At 41.1% G+C, this 17126-nt stretch overlaps 1 protein-coding gene across 1 annotated transcript in view; it reads right to left on the reverse strand.

Annotated features, from left to right (window-relative positions):
* Positions 1-15429, reverse strand: part of EPC2 (enhancer of polycomb homolog 2 (Drosophila)) — a 32434-nt gene extending 17005 nt beyond the window's left edge. Inside the window, exons 1-5 of the mRNA XM_009874392.1 lie at positions 15276-15429; positions 7323-7468; positions 4146-4352; positions 3237-3385; positions 2844-2976 (exon numbers count right to left, since the gene is read on the reverse strand). Coding sequence (XP_009872694.1) covers positions 2844-2976; positions 3237-3385; positions 4146-4352; positions 7323-7468; positions 15276-15375 — 735 coding nt within the window. The 5' untranslated portion in view covers positions 15376-15429. The remainder of the gene's footprint in view (positions 1-2843; positions 2977-3236; positions 3386-4145; positions 4353-7322; positions 7469-15275) is intronic.
* Positions 15430-17126: the final 1697 nt, after the last annotated feature.

Here is a 17126-nt window from a genome sequence, read left to right on the forward strand (position 1 = left end):
TTTCAATTACAAGTAAAAGCCGGTGCAATTCTGAAAAAGTGTGTAGATTTCCCCCAAATTACCACTTGGCAAACAGCTGCTTGAAACTAACTCCAGCAATGGAGATGAGCTTCATGACCAGAGCCGAGCAGAGAGGTGTAACAAAATCCCTGTGCGAGGTTCATGTGTTAAACCCCGTCACCACTAGGTGTCACGGGTGCTAAATACAAATTTCAAAAGGTTTCCAGCCTTACATCCAAGCCTTTTATAGTAACTAGTGGTTTGGGTTATTTCCTCAAAACCGTGTCTTAATTCAAACTTGGGTGCATTTTTTTCCCCCTGTCACATTAACAGTGGAACATCAGGTCTTATCCTGTACTCGGTCTAGTGAGCTTAACTGCAGTGATGCCATTGAAACAGCCTGCAGTAGCAGTTGTTTTTTTTGTTTGGGTTTGTTTGCTTTAGAAATACAACCACTTAGTATTTCTGTTTCAACGCAAAGATAGCTCCTAAGAAGGACAATAAATACCCATGGCTTAAGTAACAGTTAAAGGAAATATAGTATGAAGAGGAAGACACAAGACCAGTAGAACAATCATTTATCATAATATTATTATGTCAAGATTGGAAGCAGTTAATTTTACAATTAACACCTGCATTAACCGCAAAAAAACCCCAAACTTGATTCTTAAAGAGTCATTTTAAAAACATTAACCTGAGATGGATACATCTGTCAGTACTGCTGCTTATACTGGAAGCTGCTTAGGACTCTACTGTCTTTCACTTCATGCTTTTGGAACCGTGCATCACCAGAACCAACAGTCACAGTCAAGGTTAACCAGGATCCTCCAGAAGGAAATATTTTTATTCTGTTCTACACAGATGTAAAGACTGTCCTCTCAGGAAGATGGCCTTGAGTATTGTACTGGGTTTATGTGCCAGGTTTTGGTAGCAGGGGGCCTACAGGGGTGGCTTCTGTGAGAGCTGCCAGAAGCTTTCCCCACGTCTGACGGAGCCAGTGCCAGCTGGATCCAACACGGATCCGCTGCTGGGCGAGGTCGAGCTCGTCAGCGATGGTGGTAACACCTCTGGGGTAACAGATTTAAGAATGCGGGGAAGACAGTTACTGCACGAGAGCAATTGCAGCTGGAGAGAGAGGAGTGATAACACGTGAGAAACAACCCTACAGACACCGAGGGCAGTGAGGAAGGAGGGGGAGGAGGCTGAGATTCCCCTGCAGTCCGTGGGGAAGCCCACGGCCAGGCAGGCTGGCCCCCCCCAACCCAAGGGGGTCCATGGTGGTGCAGATGTCCCCCCGCAGGTCCACAGTGGTGCAGATGTCCACCTGCAGCCCGTGCAGGACCCCACACGAGAGCAGGCAGATGCCCAAAGGAGGCTGCGACCCCGTGGGAAGCCTGTGCCAGAGCAGGCTCCTGGCAGGACCTGTGGACCCATGGAGAGAGAAGCCCACACCAGAGCGGGTTTGCTGGCAGGACTTGTGACCCCGTGGGGAAAGCACACTGGAGCAGTTCGTGAAGAACTGCAGCCTGTGAGAAGGACTCACGTTGGAGAAGGTTGGGAAGGACTATCTCCTGTGGGAGGGACCCCATGCTGGAGCAGAGGAGTCCTCCTGATTAGGAAGGAACAGCAGAGACAGATGAACTGACCACAACCCCGATTTCCCAGCCCACTGTGTTGGTCCAGGGGAGGAGGAAGAATAGAAACGAGGAGTTAAGCCTGGGAAGAAGGGAGGGGAGGGGGAAGGTGTTAAGATTTGGGTTTATTTCTCATTACTCCTCTCTGATTTGATTGGTAATAAATTAACTTAATTTGCCTGAGCCTGTTTTGCCCATGACAGTAATCACAGAGCAGTTTCACCGTCCTTATCTCAACCCACGAGCCCTTCATTATATTTTCTCTCCCCTGACCAGCTGAGGAGGAGAGTGACGGAGCGGCTTTCGTGGATACCAGGCATCCAGCCAGGGTCACCCCACCACATGTATATAAAACATGATCTGACTTAGTGCTCAATCTGAACAGTTGACAGGAGATACAGAGCTCCCTTTGATTTATTTTTTTTTGCTTTTAGTGGAGTGTTTCTTCATTAGACAAGAAAAAAGAAAGCCATTAGAAGTGTAGCATTTCTAGCTATGGGTTATTCTTATATCACTACTCTCGACATTACCAGCAAGGTCAGTTATAAAAATAAAACTAGATCCATTTGGTTTCAGTACAGATTAAGAAAAAAAATTAATGCTAAGGAAGACTTTGTCAAAGTACTACAGATTCCAGTGTGTGTTTAACATATTAGTTACCTGCAACTTTTTTCAGCTGTCAACATGGTTAACAGTTGTATCCTTGTGCCTGGAAATGCTGGTAATCAAAAGATCACTCAAACATTTCAGAATAGTTTCTACAATTCTAGCTGTAATTCAGTAAAATCCTGCATTTCAGGACTGGCTGAAGGCCAGTCAGCTCTCAAGGATAATGCTATCAGAAAAATTCAGTGCTCCAGTTTCCCTTCAAAGGAGACTGTACTTCGCAATCTCATGAAGGTCCTGATGTTCACTTAACACATTCATGTTTACATCACCTTACAAGGGAAGAGAAGGAAACTGAGAAGGAAAACAAAGACTACTATGATGCTATTGTTTAGAGAAACAAATAGCAATGCCAGCCAGTAAGTATTAAAACGCAGGTGGGAAAGACAAACATTAAACTGGAAGCAAGCACAGCAGTCTCTTGGTCTCCCACCTTCAAGCACAGCAGCCTCCTGCTCAGATTTCCAATGCAACCATCTGCTGGCTATATCCAAAAGAACGATGAAACCAGTAACAAGAGAGTCGCAGCAGAAGGAAGCTTACCTTAACTTTACATTCTTGAACTTTGTGATGATTTCCATTATGAAGAGTGGATGGAGTTGTGCTCATCTCTTTTTCAGGTCTATTTAGCTTCACTTCATTGAGGATTTCACCTCCATAATCACCCAAATGGTACCTCAAAAAACAGGATGAAAAATGTAAGATTCTGTTTCCACTGGGAATGTTTGCAAGACATGAAACAGGCAGTCTGCATAAAACCCTTCTAATTTAGCTTCTGAGGTTTATGGAGCTACACAAGTCTTCAGCTGTGCATGCGTGAAGTAGATTAGCAACCGTACAGCAATAAGTTACAGGACAGGGTTTCAAGCTTATTTAATGAAAATTAAAATCTTTGTGTTATAAATGACTTCTTACAGACAAAACTTGCAATTTTACCTTTTCTCAACAACTTCTAATGTTAAATGCAATAGCTCGCGTTTTGTTTTCTCTCTTCTCTTAATCATCTCCAAAATTGTTATGGCTCTGCTAAACTCTCTTCTTAGTTTCAACATCTTCTCATAAGACGCTTCATCATTCTTTCGATTCTATTGAGAGATTAAACAAATTTTAACTCAAAAGCAAAACCTCAGAGGCATAAATAGCAAAAAAAAAAACAAACAACAAGCCAAAACATAATACTGCTGCAAGTGAGAATCAGATGAGTACACTCAGAAGCAGCTTTTCCTAAAGCATAATCAAAAAGCCACAAAAAGCAAACAATAACTTCTAAGAGAAAGCTAAAAAGAACTTTTCAGCCATTTCCCCCTATGCTTTGTCTGCTCAGATTCTGTATCAATTCAGTGGAAGCTTGTCTGAACAAGGAATTCACGACCTGGTACCAAAAACATTTTTCCCACCTTGATTCTGCACACAAAGCTGATGTAAAATGCTGAGTAATTACAGATTTCCTAGTTCAAACCAAGTCACGCTACAAATACAAAACCTGAACTATTTATTCCATGGCAAAAGGAAGACTGTTCTTCGCTTTTCCACAGAAACGCAAGTTTTTAACCTAGCAAGTTCCACAGCTGCTCATTTATGTGCCTATAAACCTATGTAACTGTCCTTTTGAGTTTCAGGTTTCTAGAGAACCAACAGACTGTAAATTGTCTACAGATACCTGATGGATTTACCACCGATGACACCACTCAGCAGGCTGGAAATTCACCTGGGTCGTTTAAGAGAGACAATCAGATCAGGAACTGGGGATGCCCCAGGACAGATCCTGCAAGATGCTAGACAGGAATCCAGGTGACCATTCCTATCACTGCAGGATTTAAAGTGACAAATTTTTTGACAAGTTACCTTTCTCGTCTGCATCTTCTCAGTTCTCCTCCGGAAGGCAACGTAAGGGTCGTTGTTGGTGGAGCCATCCCTCTTCTCTTGTTTGATTTGGGGGATGAGAGACGGCCCTCTGCAGTTCTTACGCTTTCTTACCCAGTAGTCATATACAGCCTTAATAAGGTAGTCATCCTCATTTAGCAGCAATTTTGCTTCCTGAAGTGTTACAAGCTAAAAGAGAAAATTCAAAGGGAGCAGTTGAGATGGGGGTGGGGTGATACAGAGAGAACGTCATCGCGCATTCACATCTCCTGTACATTTTCTAAATGAATCGGGTTCTTTTCTAGCAAGAGACTAAAGGGAAGAGGAAAATACTGATCTAAATTAAAGTACTTAAGCCACTAGTTGGTCTTCCTAAGTTAAATAAATAGCTCCCACCTTTTCTGCATCAGCACCACCATCTCTCTGAAACTTTCATATAATAGTCTAGAACTTCATTAATTTTCATGAAATCTGAAAACACTGTTTGAAACAATTGCAAGCACAGGCTATAAATAACTTACTACAGTCTGCAGATCATGTTTCGGGAATCACTTCAATTTGACTATTTTTTTCCTAAAAAAAGAAGTTTCTTATTGGTTCTTACTGGTTAATGTACAATTCTTTGCAGTTTAATGTTGATTCCCATAGAAGGTATTTTACTATACATTCTGAAGTGGTTACTTATTTTTTCCCAAAAAATATTCACTTTATGAGAGAAAAGGTTAATAATCATCCCTGTTTATTGCAGTCCAAAGAAACAAAGACACTCACTTTTTAAGAAAGTTATCTCAGTAGAAGGTTGTAATTAAACGATAACTTTTTTCCTTTTTTATATGAAAATCCCATGAAAAAACCATAACAGACTAACTAGCACATTAGTTTAACATGCTCCTATCATCTTAAACCCATTCATTAAATAAAAAGAAAACAATATCTCTAGTATTACTTCAAACAGAAGTTGGACAGCACGTCATCTTCTCCATAATCTGAGACATACCAACCAAACAACTTAAATTTGCTGGTTTGCAACATGTCAAACTATGTTACATCTTGTCCCTATGTTAGGATAAGCAGAAAAACAAACAACAGATTTCAGAGAAATAAGGATATCTTAAGTGTAAGCACTACTACTACAGGAGTGTTAATTCCAGTCAGAATAGAATAAAGCCCTTGCATCGTAGCATTAGAAAAAACACTGAACTGTTTTTTAAAGAAAGAAAAAGGAGGTCACTAATCCCTCTCTGCTTATGACCTCATGCAGCATTAAAACAGTAATTTTGCATCTGTCTACCTGGAATGGACATTAGCCTGGTTTATCACACTCACCAGCATATCTTACCTATATGTAAAAGCTGGTACAACTGTGTGTGTAGCTAATACACAACTTAAACATCATTACATCATTGTGAATGTTGCTGAAAAGGTATTTCAGTCTTGTCTCTACTTCGCTCCTTTTTCCATTAACGTATTTTTAAAAATAAATTAAAAAATTGACTGCCTTGAGTACCCAGTTAGAAAAGTTAAATTTTGACCATGCTGGCTGGCTTTTGCAAGCACCACCAGTAATGAGTCCCTATATCCCTTGCTTAAGTCAGGTTATCAAAATGCCCAAGAGGAACACCTAGTACCTCTCCTTGGCTAGGAAGGCATTCTTTATATATTTCATCCTTTTATATTTCACAGGTATTTCATGTAAACTGTAAACGAATTGTATAGTAGCCCCAAGTGGGATTCAAAAGCATTATAACCCCATGTGAGGAAGGAATCTGCCAGGCAGCCAAACGCCTCTCTTCTCCTGGCTCCAATAACCTGTGGGAGTTGGTTTTATCTTACCATTCCTAACACAGAACTCAGGACAGAGCCACTCAACAGCAGCAGAGGTTTTTCTGTAGCCCAAAAGCAGGACAAGAAGCTTGACCACACACCACAACCCCTGAAGTTAGGCAGAAAATACTACCCAGAAAGTCCCACAGAAAGTTCATCTGCAAAGAGCAATCTCTCCTTACACACCTTACCTTCAAGAGCGAGCCTATGTTATAGGAATCAATTACAATACTTCATATACACGTAAGATCTTTTCTGCCATGGACTTCCTTAAATAAGCACTTTCTGGTTCAAACTACTCTTCATCTCTGTAATGTTTCAGTGTTATTTACATTAATGGAAAGAGAAAGGGCCAGCTGCCTACAGAGAAAAATCTATACAATATTTTCTTTTAGGAAAACATCTTTCATCTCTTAAATTTAACTTCATTACTCAAGTAATTAAAAAGGAAACCATCAGGAAAAGGATGCAAATTAATCTTGAAAAGCAATAACCAGAAAAGTCAAAACAGGGGTACCCACGTTAAACGTTAGAGGTCTGAGTTTCACGTGTTCAACAAGTACCATTCAATGTACTCGGCAAGTTTTTTCTTCACATGCCATCTCTCTAGTACAGTCACAAATCTTTACCTAATCCTTCTGCAAGTTGCTCTAAGATGTAGAGCATGTAGTATTTCAGCCTCTTAACACGTAGCACTGAACTAAATCAGGTTTAGTAACCTGAGGCAGAGCTAGGGATCCTGCAATGATTTTTTTCACTCCTGCAAAAGAACCATCTGACTGAAGAGTAACTCTGACTTATTTCCAACTCACCCTTCAGAAACTGATCCTTCAGTTCTAACTTCTGAGTAACGTTCATGGCTTTAAGACCGTTCTCAGACAGTGACCTCCTAGAACACCTCAGGAGGTGGCTATTAAGATACTGGTATCCTTCCAATAAAATAAGTGACTATGCAATACACAGCACATGCTTGCTTCTAAAGCAAGGAAACCAGCCTCCCAGTCTCCACTGGAGACTAATTCCTTGTTATTTGTGCAGTTTCTCCTACGAGGGCCTCATATTAACAAATGTTTTGCTCCACTGTCTATACTTCTAAGTTCCTAACCCTCAAACACCAACTGAAGTCAATGTCCATTAGCAGTACCAAGGGAAACAAAGAATTTGGATTCTCATATGTTTATAGCCATATCCATACAGCTTCGCATAGTCATTCCCATCTATGTTTATAGCCAAATTCATTTCACTTTGAAAAACAAAGCAAGTAGCCACCCAGAACCACCCCCTGAGAAAACTCAGAAATCAAAAAACCTCCATAATTTCTTAACAGTACAATACCTGACTAGAACTGGCTTTTTCGAGTCTGTCAACCATTATCTCAAACTGCAGTGGCTTGATTTCCATCTTCCGATTTAGTCTGTTCAGTAAGGTTTCATCCTCCGAGTCCATATCGTAATCTGGCTGTTCATTGTCCAGATTAAAGGCTGAAACAAAAAATACACAAGCACAAAAATAATAATACTTGGTAAATAACATACTACAGAAATACAGAAGTGAGCACCTGACAATCAGAAATCGAAAATTATTGATAAAACTTCACACTAGCGCATCTCTGCCATAACACTTTCTTCTTTACACTAAAAAGCTGCCCCAAATAACAGCTGCAAGACAGCACTTCAAAGTTGCTTGTCTGACTTCCAGAATGAGGGGAATCAAAGAAGTTTCATTTTAATTTAAGTGGCTTGAAGGGGTGACAGGAACAAAACTTTAGGTTAAAAAAGTACCAGAGGCATAGAAACTTTAATGCAGCTTTTCAAAATGAGAGGAAAAAAATGCTTCTTAATGCTGTTATAGTACAGCTCCTCCAGAATATGACAACAAGATTCTTAACAATTAAGACTGTTTTCAAACAAATCTCAAACTTGAAGAAAAAGTACTTATACTGAAATCCCAATATAATTTCAGTTGCCCGTTTTAAAATAGTTGAAGCCTGGAGTATTAAAACACTTAGACTAAACTTCGTCTTTTTTTTTTCCCCCCTTCATATAATTGTGGGACAAGCTATAAAAATGCTGGAACAGTCCTGTGGGAATTGTTACTTTTTCTCCAAAACTAACTCAGCTCCGGATGTAAAACCTGAATATTCCTCCATACTCTCCAAATAGCAAGCTCCCCACTTCACATCAAAACTCATGTCTTTATTACAGACTGCATTATTCATTTTCCACACTTAGACAAAGTTTCTGGCCCTATGAAAAGCAGAAGGAAGTTATCATTCAGATACCACAGCAGAAACTAAATTTTACAAGTATGAGCAAATTGCTTTCAACAGCAAGTATTCTTAATAGGAAAGATTAATCATACGTAATAAAACCCTGAAGGGGTAAAACACTAGGTACAGCACTCCATATAATTCAGTCAGAAGTTGCTGTATTTACAGCAGTGAAGGCTTCTTGAAATATATACTATTCTTATTAGACAAATGGCACTAGCTTACCTTTACCCTCTTAACTGAGCTGTATCTGAGCACTAACTTAAAGAAAACCTCTGCTCCTGAGCTTCCCAGCAAGCTTTGAGAGGACTTTAAAACAAAAACTGGGAAGATCAGGAGCAAAAGAAAAATGATGAAAAAATATCTTTAAAGCAAATTATACTATTTTCTCTCCCATGGTCTGACCAGTCAATACACAGGTTACGGTAAGTAGCACATTCTTTTCATTTCTCAGACTAGCCCAAGAACCTCTTTCTGTATTACAGTGCAATAAATAAGCTAAACCACTACCAGCATTTAATCTATTTGGCTATGCAAGGAAACTCAGTGAGACACAGCTGGGAAGCACTAAAAAGCAGCCCCTTAACACTTTGAGCTGCAACTCAGGAGAGCCAGTGCTCAACTGCACTACCCGAAGACACCGCCTGGTCAGAAGCCTTCTCTGGCCTAACATATACACTGTAAACATACTATAAACTATTTCAAGAATACATTAATAATAATGGGTTGTAGCTATGTATTAAGTGGAACTATTAGTAATATTAATTCAATAATACAAGTTGCCATACTACTTGTAAGACACTATCATTGGGCACGTGAGCCACAGCTCACCCTCTGACAATTAACAACTGACTGTTAGACTTAAACCACAGCTCCCAAAGGTGCATCCTGTTTCTCCAGCGGCACTCTGTAGGAATCAAAAATTTTGAGATAAAAATCTGAGGTTTTAAATTCATAGTTTTGTAAACCTAAATTAAAAATGTCACCAGGCAGGACTATGCACTTGAGAGAAGAGACAGACTGTTACCATACCTGGGGTGACCACCACACAATCCCGCTCAAAGCGCTGACCAGCCTGTGAGTAGCCAACTAGCGATGAACTACCTGCCCAGTGTCAGCGCTGGACTCGAGGAAACCAGTCTGCTACACGTCAGCTTCAGCTCTTGCGAGCTTTGCTCCAACTTCTGGGTGGTCCCAGCAGAGCCAGCTGGGAGCACAGACTGTTGGCACCAACAGCGCATCACACCAGCCCTTCACTGCAACAGGGTGAATTGTCCCACCTGAGCTGTAGCCCCTCCATTGCACCTTCCCGCTCTGGAAAAAAAAACTTGCCTCACAGAGCACAGACCACTGCTCAAATGTGGACCCACTACATCTGACTCCACCTTTAGTCAGTGGAGTTTCACAAGTCTTCAGAGCTTTCCCAGCCAAGTCCAATCTGGAAAAAAAGGAATGATGCCCGATATTGCCCTTCCCCACTGCTACAATCTGTAATTTGATGACTTCTTAAGCATAAACTGCCACTTTCACCAGAAAGGAAATTGCATAAATTTCCTCTTTCACAACACCATCCCCAGAACCTAGAAAACTACTACAGACCCAATGTACACTGTGAAATCACATTCAAAGAACCCTGCTCAAGGAAGGTGGCCGAAATTTGAGACCTGGCATTCACACTCTTTTGGAAGAGCTCTCCTAACAATAACACAGGTCTCTCTACTCCAAAAAAAAAAAAAAAAGGCGTTTAACCATGTTTCCACAAATGTGAGAGAATGCACAGAAATCTATTAAAGCCCAGAAAAGGCACTACTTGTTAACCTGCAGACAGATGTTGATCTTACACCAAAAAGGTCAAACTATATTACCTGTGAGTAGATAATTCAGTAATCCCCTGCAAACAAAATGTTTCAAGTTCATTTTTCAAAACCAGAGCGTCAGTGAGGACAATCTGTACGACAGAGAAGCGACACTGTTCAGCCCTAGGTTGCAAGCAGTGCCAGTAAACTTCCCTTCATTTCCACAATGAGTAAAAAAGTGTCACTGAAAGTTCTTGAACAACACACCTTCGTGAACCATCTTTCAGAACAAAATCAGACAGGCTCGAGTGAGATGGAGCTAGCAGGAGGCACTAAAACTAGCAAAAAGAAAAGAAAAATCCCAGACATGCCATTGATGGGCACCTTAAACAACCAACCATCCCCAGGAACACATTATGAGTACCAGTGATGTTAAGGTGGGATTCTCCAAGACAAGAGACACTTCACTGCACTGCCAGCACCTGAAGTGACCTGATGGCACATCGGCCAAAAGCAGGGGAGCCCTCCCGCCCACTGCTCGTTGTTAGCAAGCTGAACTGCTCTGCGGAGGTACCCAGTAAGCATCACGACCAGTTCAAGACACACAGGCCTGTATGCAACCAGGAGTAGAAGGAGGAAGAAAAGTGGAACCTCCCCTTCTGGCTGTGACATTGGTTCACCTGCCCCACAAACCACTGGCTAACTACCAGGTCAAGTCCAGCTAACTTCACAGAGTACTAAATAATGTTGTGGCTGCCCCCTCCCTGGAGGGGTTCAAGGCCAGGTTGGATGGAGCCTTGAGTAGCCTGATCTAGCTGAGAGGCGTCCCTGCCCATGACAGGGAGGTTGGATTAGATGATATCCAAGGTCCCTTCCAGCCTAGGCCATTCTAGGATTCTACGATTTGCTCATACAACATCAGCTCTCTTAGCAGTCATTTTGAGACTTACGAATAACAAATGCAGTGATGATTACAGTTCTTTCAGTTTTTCATTAAAATAACAACAAAAACTTCACCCTGAATTTCAACTCTCCAAAAATATTTTGACAAATAATCAAAATGACATAAATACACTGGTAGTCTGGGAACAGCAATAACCCTTGTCACATACCCTGCTTTCCATACCTTCTAGCAACACTTCTCACACTGTTGGTCACGACCTGTAGTTATCAATGCAGATCTCTTTCAAAGAAAAGGGGTTTTATATGGCTGCCGCAGGTTTATGACACTGAAGCAATGGAAGCGATCCTTGTATTCCACCTCCTGTTTCAATGCAGACAGGGAGGCCCCATAGTGTCAGCAGCCCATGGACATGTAGAACTCTCAGGAAACGCAACGCTATCACTCTTCCTTCAACTGCTGCATGCGACCAAAAGGAGTTAATCAACCCCAAGGTGACTTGCCACAGCTCTGAGACACTCATAAAAGCATCCTCCTTCCCTGAAGTTCATCTGCCACTGTTCTTTGAAACATACTTCCAGTGACATCCTTATTTTCTTCTTTTCCCAAGCACTGAGTGAACTGTACTCATTCCAGAAAAAGTCATTTTTCATCCTGAAGTTGGCCTCTAGTATGGCAGCTTCCTGATTTCAAAAACTGTCACAAGACACAGGTGGTTTATGTGCTGTGGGATGTAACTATCCATCACCACCCCTTGTTTCTGCCCCTGCCATAGCAACAGATGCAACTGCTCATTCATGCCTGCAGGAATTAGTGAAGAACTGGACTCAGACACAGAAAGCACTATTTCAGATGACCTGCTACTAGTCTGTTTTAAGAACAACCGATCTGCTAGTTCATGTAATTAAAAATGCATCTTCTGTTATCACTTTCCCTGGGTAATTCGCAAGGGATTCTTGTGATGAACCTAGTCTTCCTACTCAGAAGTTCCACGTTTCTCCACATTGCACGCTTCTAAAGTGCACTACTGGACAGGGCCCTGGAGATCCTACTGCATACGAATGCTGAGGCTGCTGGCTTGCTAACTGCTGACACAAATCCAACACCGTAGCTCACATCCTCTGCCACTTCAACCATCCCTGATGGCAGCCCCTGTCAGAGGGATTTGGTTCTCTTTACTTGAGCTCCGCTAAGAACTGACTTTATACTAACCTACGAACTGCAATTTGTTTTTAAGTTACATTAAATTGGGTTTAACTTCACTAAATTAACTAACTTCATTTAGATAACTAAATAAAGGCTGTGGTTTCACAGTCATTTTAAGATGACATATGCATGAGTTAACACTGAAACAAGCGGTTCCACTCACTTCCCTCCCCAGTAAGCCACGCCCCTACCACCTTGCTTGGGACAACACCAGCAATTGTGCAAGGAGCCAAGACAGAAAACCAACAAATACGAAAGCTCACCGAACTAAAAAATGAAAGGTAAGCTTTCTGCCAGATCCCCTCCCTGAGGTACTTCACCCATGAGCACAAGTGCCACCAGAAATGCACTGGCAGTAAGAAGGCAAGTGGGCAGTGATGATCCCGATGGCAGCAGATACATCTGGGCTGACCAAGAGCAAACAGAATCACATCATGGTAATTAAATCCAAGTAGTAACGAAACAGCAAACCACCACCTCAGTGGAACAGAGCTTCCAGCACTCCCCAGCCACACTGAAATACCTCAGGCGGGAAGGTATCATGTCAACACCCATTTCACATATCCAACCTGCAAGCCCACAGCCCCAGCAGATCCTGCTACAGCATCCTCTAAAAATGTGGAACACACAATGAATAAAAAATGGCCAACTCTCAATTACATGAAATGCACACACTTCATTTATTTTTTTAAATTTGAAGAGTGACTACAGTTCATCCCACACAACTTAATAAGATTATTTGACCTGTATTTGAACAATCTGATTATGTTACTTAGAACGCAGTATTAGTTTGGTATCATTACTCTTTATAGGCACACGTAGGTGAAACACATACTAACAATATATTTTTTGCTCCATTCTTACTATTTCTGTTAAGAACACTGATACTCTTACATCCACTTAGCCATAATTCTAGCACAGGTACAAGTGTACTAACTTATTCTCTTTGCTGCATATTAGTAACTTACAATGCATCTCCAAGTTACTGAAATGACAAACATTCATGGCTTTTGGTTTAGATCCAGTTCAAAGTCATCGGAGTTGGTGCTACCCAGGCCAGCTAACACCTGGAACCACGCTTATTCGTGAATTCCATGCCTCACAAAGAAATTAACATTTCTCTTCTTGGAATCAGTGGTTTAAATAAAAAAACCTATGCTGGTGAAGTTAAAAATATTAAAATCCTTGGCTACCAGATGAACAGCAAAGAATAATTTGCTAGAAATAACCACCAGTAAGAATGGATTACAGTACATGGCCTCTTGGCATCTATCAGTTTACATAACTCCCCTGGCCAAAGTAAGTACTGTTGGTCTTTGCACTTTTAGCATTAAAACAGAATTTCTAAGCAGTTTATGTAGCATAAAGCTGCCTTGTATCACACCTACTCCAACCAGAATATGTGGGAAAAATTATCTTGGAGCAGTATCTTATGTTTATCTACAGCCCAAATAGCTTCTGTAATTCTGTCCAGAAAGACTGTGAGTCTCAACAAGACAAAGAACATTTTGGCATAATATATTCAACACTTTTAGACATGTTTATTAACAGTATTTACAGTGTTTCTGGCAACGTCCAACGAAGAAAAGAATAAAATACATTCCTCATTTATCAGCCTCAATTTGGTTAATTCAACCTCCCTTGCTTGCAGATTTGTTTCTGCTGTTGAGAAATACTTTATCAATTTCCTTTAGCTCATTTCTCACTTTGCCAGTATGATCTCTACTGTACACAGAGGATCTTGTGCACATTATTTCCAAAAACCTTTTATTTTGTAAATCCATGGAAGAACTTTGAGACTTCACCATGCTGGTGAGAAATGATGCAAGGATCTTCAATATACAGCTGGGCTTGGCCTCAGGAATGTTTGCCTAGCTTCAGTTTCGGTTTTGTCTATAAGCACAAGACACACGAACATGTTTTCTCTGCTGAGAAAACATCAGACTGACAAGTTCAGTAGGATCGACACCACTGGCACAAAGCCCAAAACTAACAACTGAAGGACAAATGTCCTCCCCAATGGGCTTCAGCCCATTTAGCCCGACTAAGAACCAAAACCATGAACCAGTGATGAGAACTGTTTTCTCTGCAGGAGACCAAAGACTGAATTTGTGCTTTATCGTAAGGACAAATGACTGCAATGACTGAATCTAAGGTTTTGCTACCAAGATAACTCCTGCGAGATGTCCAAGTCACAAATTAACCCTTAGAATCCCATGCTCAAGGGACAAATATGATTTGTGTGCCAAACAACTGCAGAACATCAACCAAAAAGAATAAAGTGTTAAAATTAATGTAGAGACCACTATAATTACCTACAACTTTAGATCAATTAGATCTTTTAAGACACTGGAAGCTAAACTCATGCAAAAGAATTCTTACTATAAAATAAGCTCAGAGTTCCCTACAGAAAGCAAACCCTCTACAGTTTTAGCAAAACACAGAGAAAAATTACTGTTACCTACAGCCCAGAATATATCCACGCTATGGTGAATAACGTCAACTGTGCTGTTGGCACAGTTGAAACTGAACCTTCAAGTATCATCACCAGTAGAATGAAGGCTCATTTCATTACAAAGACTCCTCTATTTTACCGATCTCCACTTACATAGAACTTCTGAGTTAGCAGGCATTCTAGACTCATTCAGCAAGCGCGACAACCTCCGTTCCACTCTCTGCATTAGAATAAGCAACTACGAGTCAAGCTAGGCTAGTTCAAATACTTGTTCTCAGAATTACTAAAAGGAAAAAAAAAAGACCAACCAACAAACAAGAGCAGAACTGCTTGATAGACAATACTGGATGACCAGCAGCAAGCTTGCCCGCTACTGTTCACATACAGAAGCACGAGTATTAGCACTGAGCCCCCAAAAAATACAGCACGAAAAAACCCCTCACATTTACTTTCAACCTTAAGTTTTTCCAGAACTTGAAAAGTGATACTGAAATTTACATAAGTACATAAATACATATATATATACACATGCACACATCCCCCTTGCATTTTTGACTCCTCCTACTTTCTGAATATTGTACCAACCTTGTCCTTAAGATTGTCTGAAGATTACCCAATTTAAATGTACACACGCACACAACAAAAACATTTGTTAACTTACGTTGAATGTGAATGAACTGCTTTGGTTGCTTAAATTCTCCTTTATACAAACGATTGTAATAGTTGACATTGCTCTCCGCTTCAGGGACTGGGATAACCATGCTCTCTTTCTTTTCTCTAAAAACTTGTTGTGCTGAGATAGCCCGTTGCAAATGATGTTCCTGCAAGAGGAAAACGTAAGAGTTTGTTTATTTAGGTACCAGTATATAACAGAAGTGCATACAGTCATCGTCCTCTCCTGCTGTTTTCCTAGTGTTCTATAGGAGACCCAGATAAAAAACAGTTGCGTCTTTACTGCATTTTAGAGGACAGCAGGATGCTTGCTTCCAGGTTGTGACAGGAGATGTGGTCTCTATTTTATATACTGTGGGGTTCCTAACTGATATGAATCTCAGGGCTCCAGCAAATGTAAGGCAGGACTACAAAGAGATGAAAAGAGCCCTTTGTTCAGACAACAGCTCACACCTTCCACCAGACTGGGAAAAAGTCAAACATTCAAACTACACAAAACAACCATACTAGAAAATCAGGGCTGGTATAAGTCAAACCTATCAAAACCTGTCATGCAAGATCATTTAACAGAGATACAAAGTAAGTCCTTTAAAGTATTACAAGCAACAGATTCAAATCAAAAGAGTAGCTAATTTCATCAAGTCTGTTTACCCAGCAATTCTTACTGCCTTTCTTTCTTTAGAAGTTCATCTAGTTAAGAGCAACAGAATGAGCAGTCCTCACAGAATAATCTGAAAAGTGCAGACTCCCTAAACAGGTATCACTTCATTTTATTCTTACAGGACAGGAGTGAATTGCCCCAGAGTCATTTCAAGTAAAACATATACCACGATGAGTCTAGTAACTTACAAAAAAAATTATTCTTTACACAATTTTATTAGTTAACTCGGTGAAACTCATCTACTGCAGCAAGTCAGCACTACCTTGTGGCTTTTCTCTCCCAAGACTTTTCATGAATACTCATGTTAAACTTCAGCAAAGGCAACCAGTACAAATACAGCATTCTGATTCTCACTACCGTCCATGTTTCATTTCATTGCAGCCTGCAGAACACCCAGTAGGAGCTGATCAGCAACAGAAGCCTAGCTGACAGACTGGCAGATGCCAGGACCATTTTAAACGTCACCCCTCTCACTGTCTCCCCCCTTGAGCTGGCAGCTGTAGAGTGTATGTGGACACTTCAGACCCTCCAGTGCAGTCTGCTCATTTAAACCACTACAGAAATGTCTTGTGCCACGACTCCAAAAGGCTAAGTCGGCACATGCTGCCTTCTGGGTCTCTAGTAAGAGGAGGAGTGACACTCTTCACCAGATCGTAATGCAAAATCACCACAGCCATTCACTTGGAAAAGTTAAGTCATGAGTTCTCCATCTGTGTAGTCAAATATAACTCAAGCAAACTGCAGTCTCCTAGCGGATTAACTGCTAGTCTCTAGTGGAACCAGGAGCCTGACAGTTCCATTCTGCCTTCACTGTTCTCCCCCACTGCAGTGCTGCTGCATCTCACTTCCAAAATCTCAGGGGTGAGAGGAAAACAGCCAAATATCAACTTGAAACTGAAGCACAGCTCTACACAACCTTACCATGTACCTATTCCGGGAGCTTCAGGTTATCCTCTACCCATTCCCACAGACCTGACTACTAGAAATAGTATTTGTTCTGAATAAGGGGGGGGGAAGACAAAAAGACTTTGTTAGTCTCTCTCTTCCTTTGTTTTTCTGGAGTGTGCCTCCCCCTGATGAACATCAGTGAATCTCCCACTTCAGAGGAGGCCAGGCACCAACACCATAAACAGCAGAACCAGCCAGGCTTTCGATAACTCGACTGCAATGGGGTCTGGC

Source organism: Apaloderma vittatum, unplaced genomic scaffold (assembly GCF_000703405.1).
Source record: "Apaloderma vittatum isolate BGI_N311 unplaced genomic scaffold, ASM70340v1 scaffold20248, whole genome shotgun sequence".
Taxonomy (NCBI): Eukaryota; Metazoa; Chordata; class Aves; order Trogoniformes; family Trogonidae; genus Apaloderma; species Apaloderma vittatum.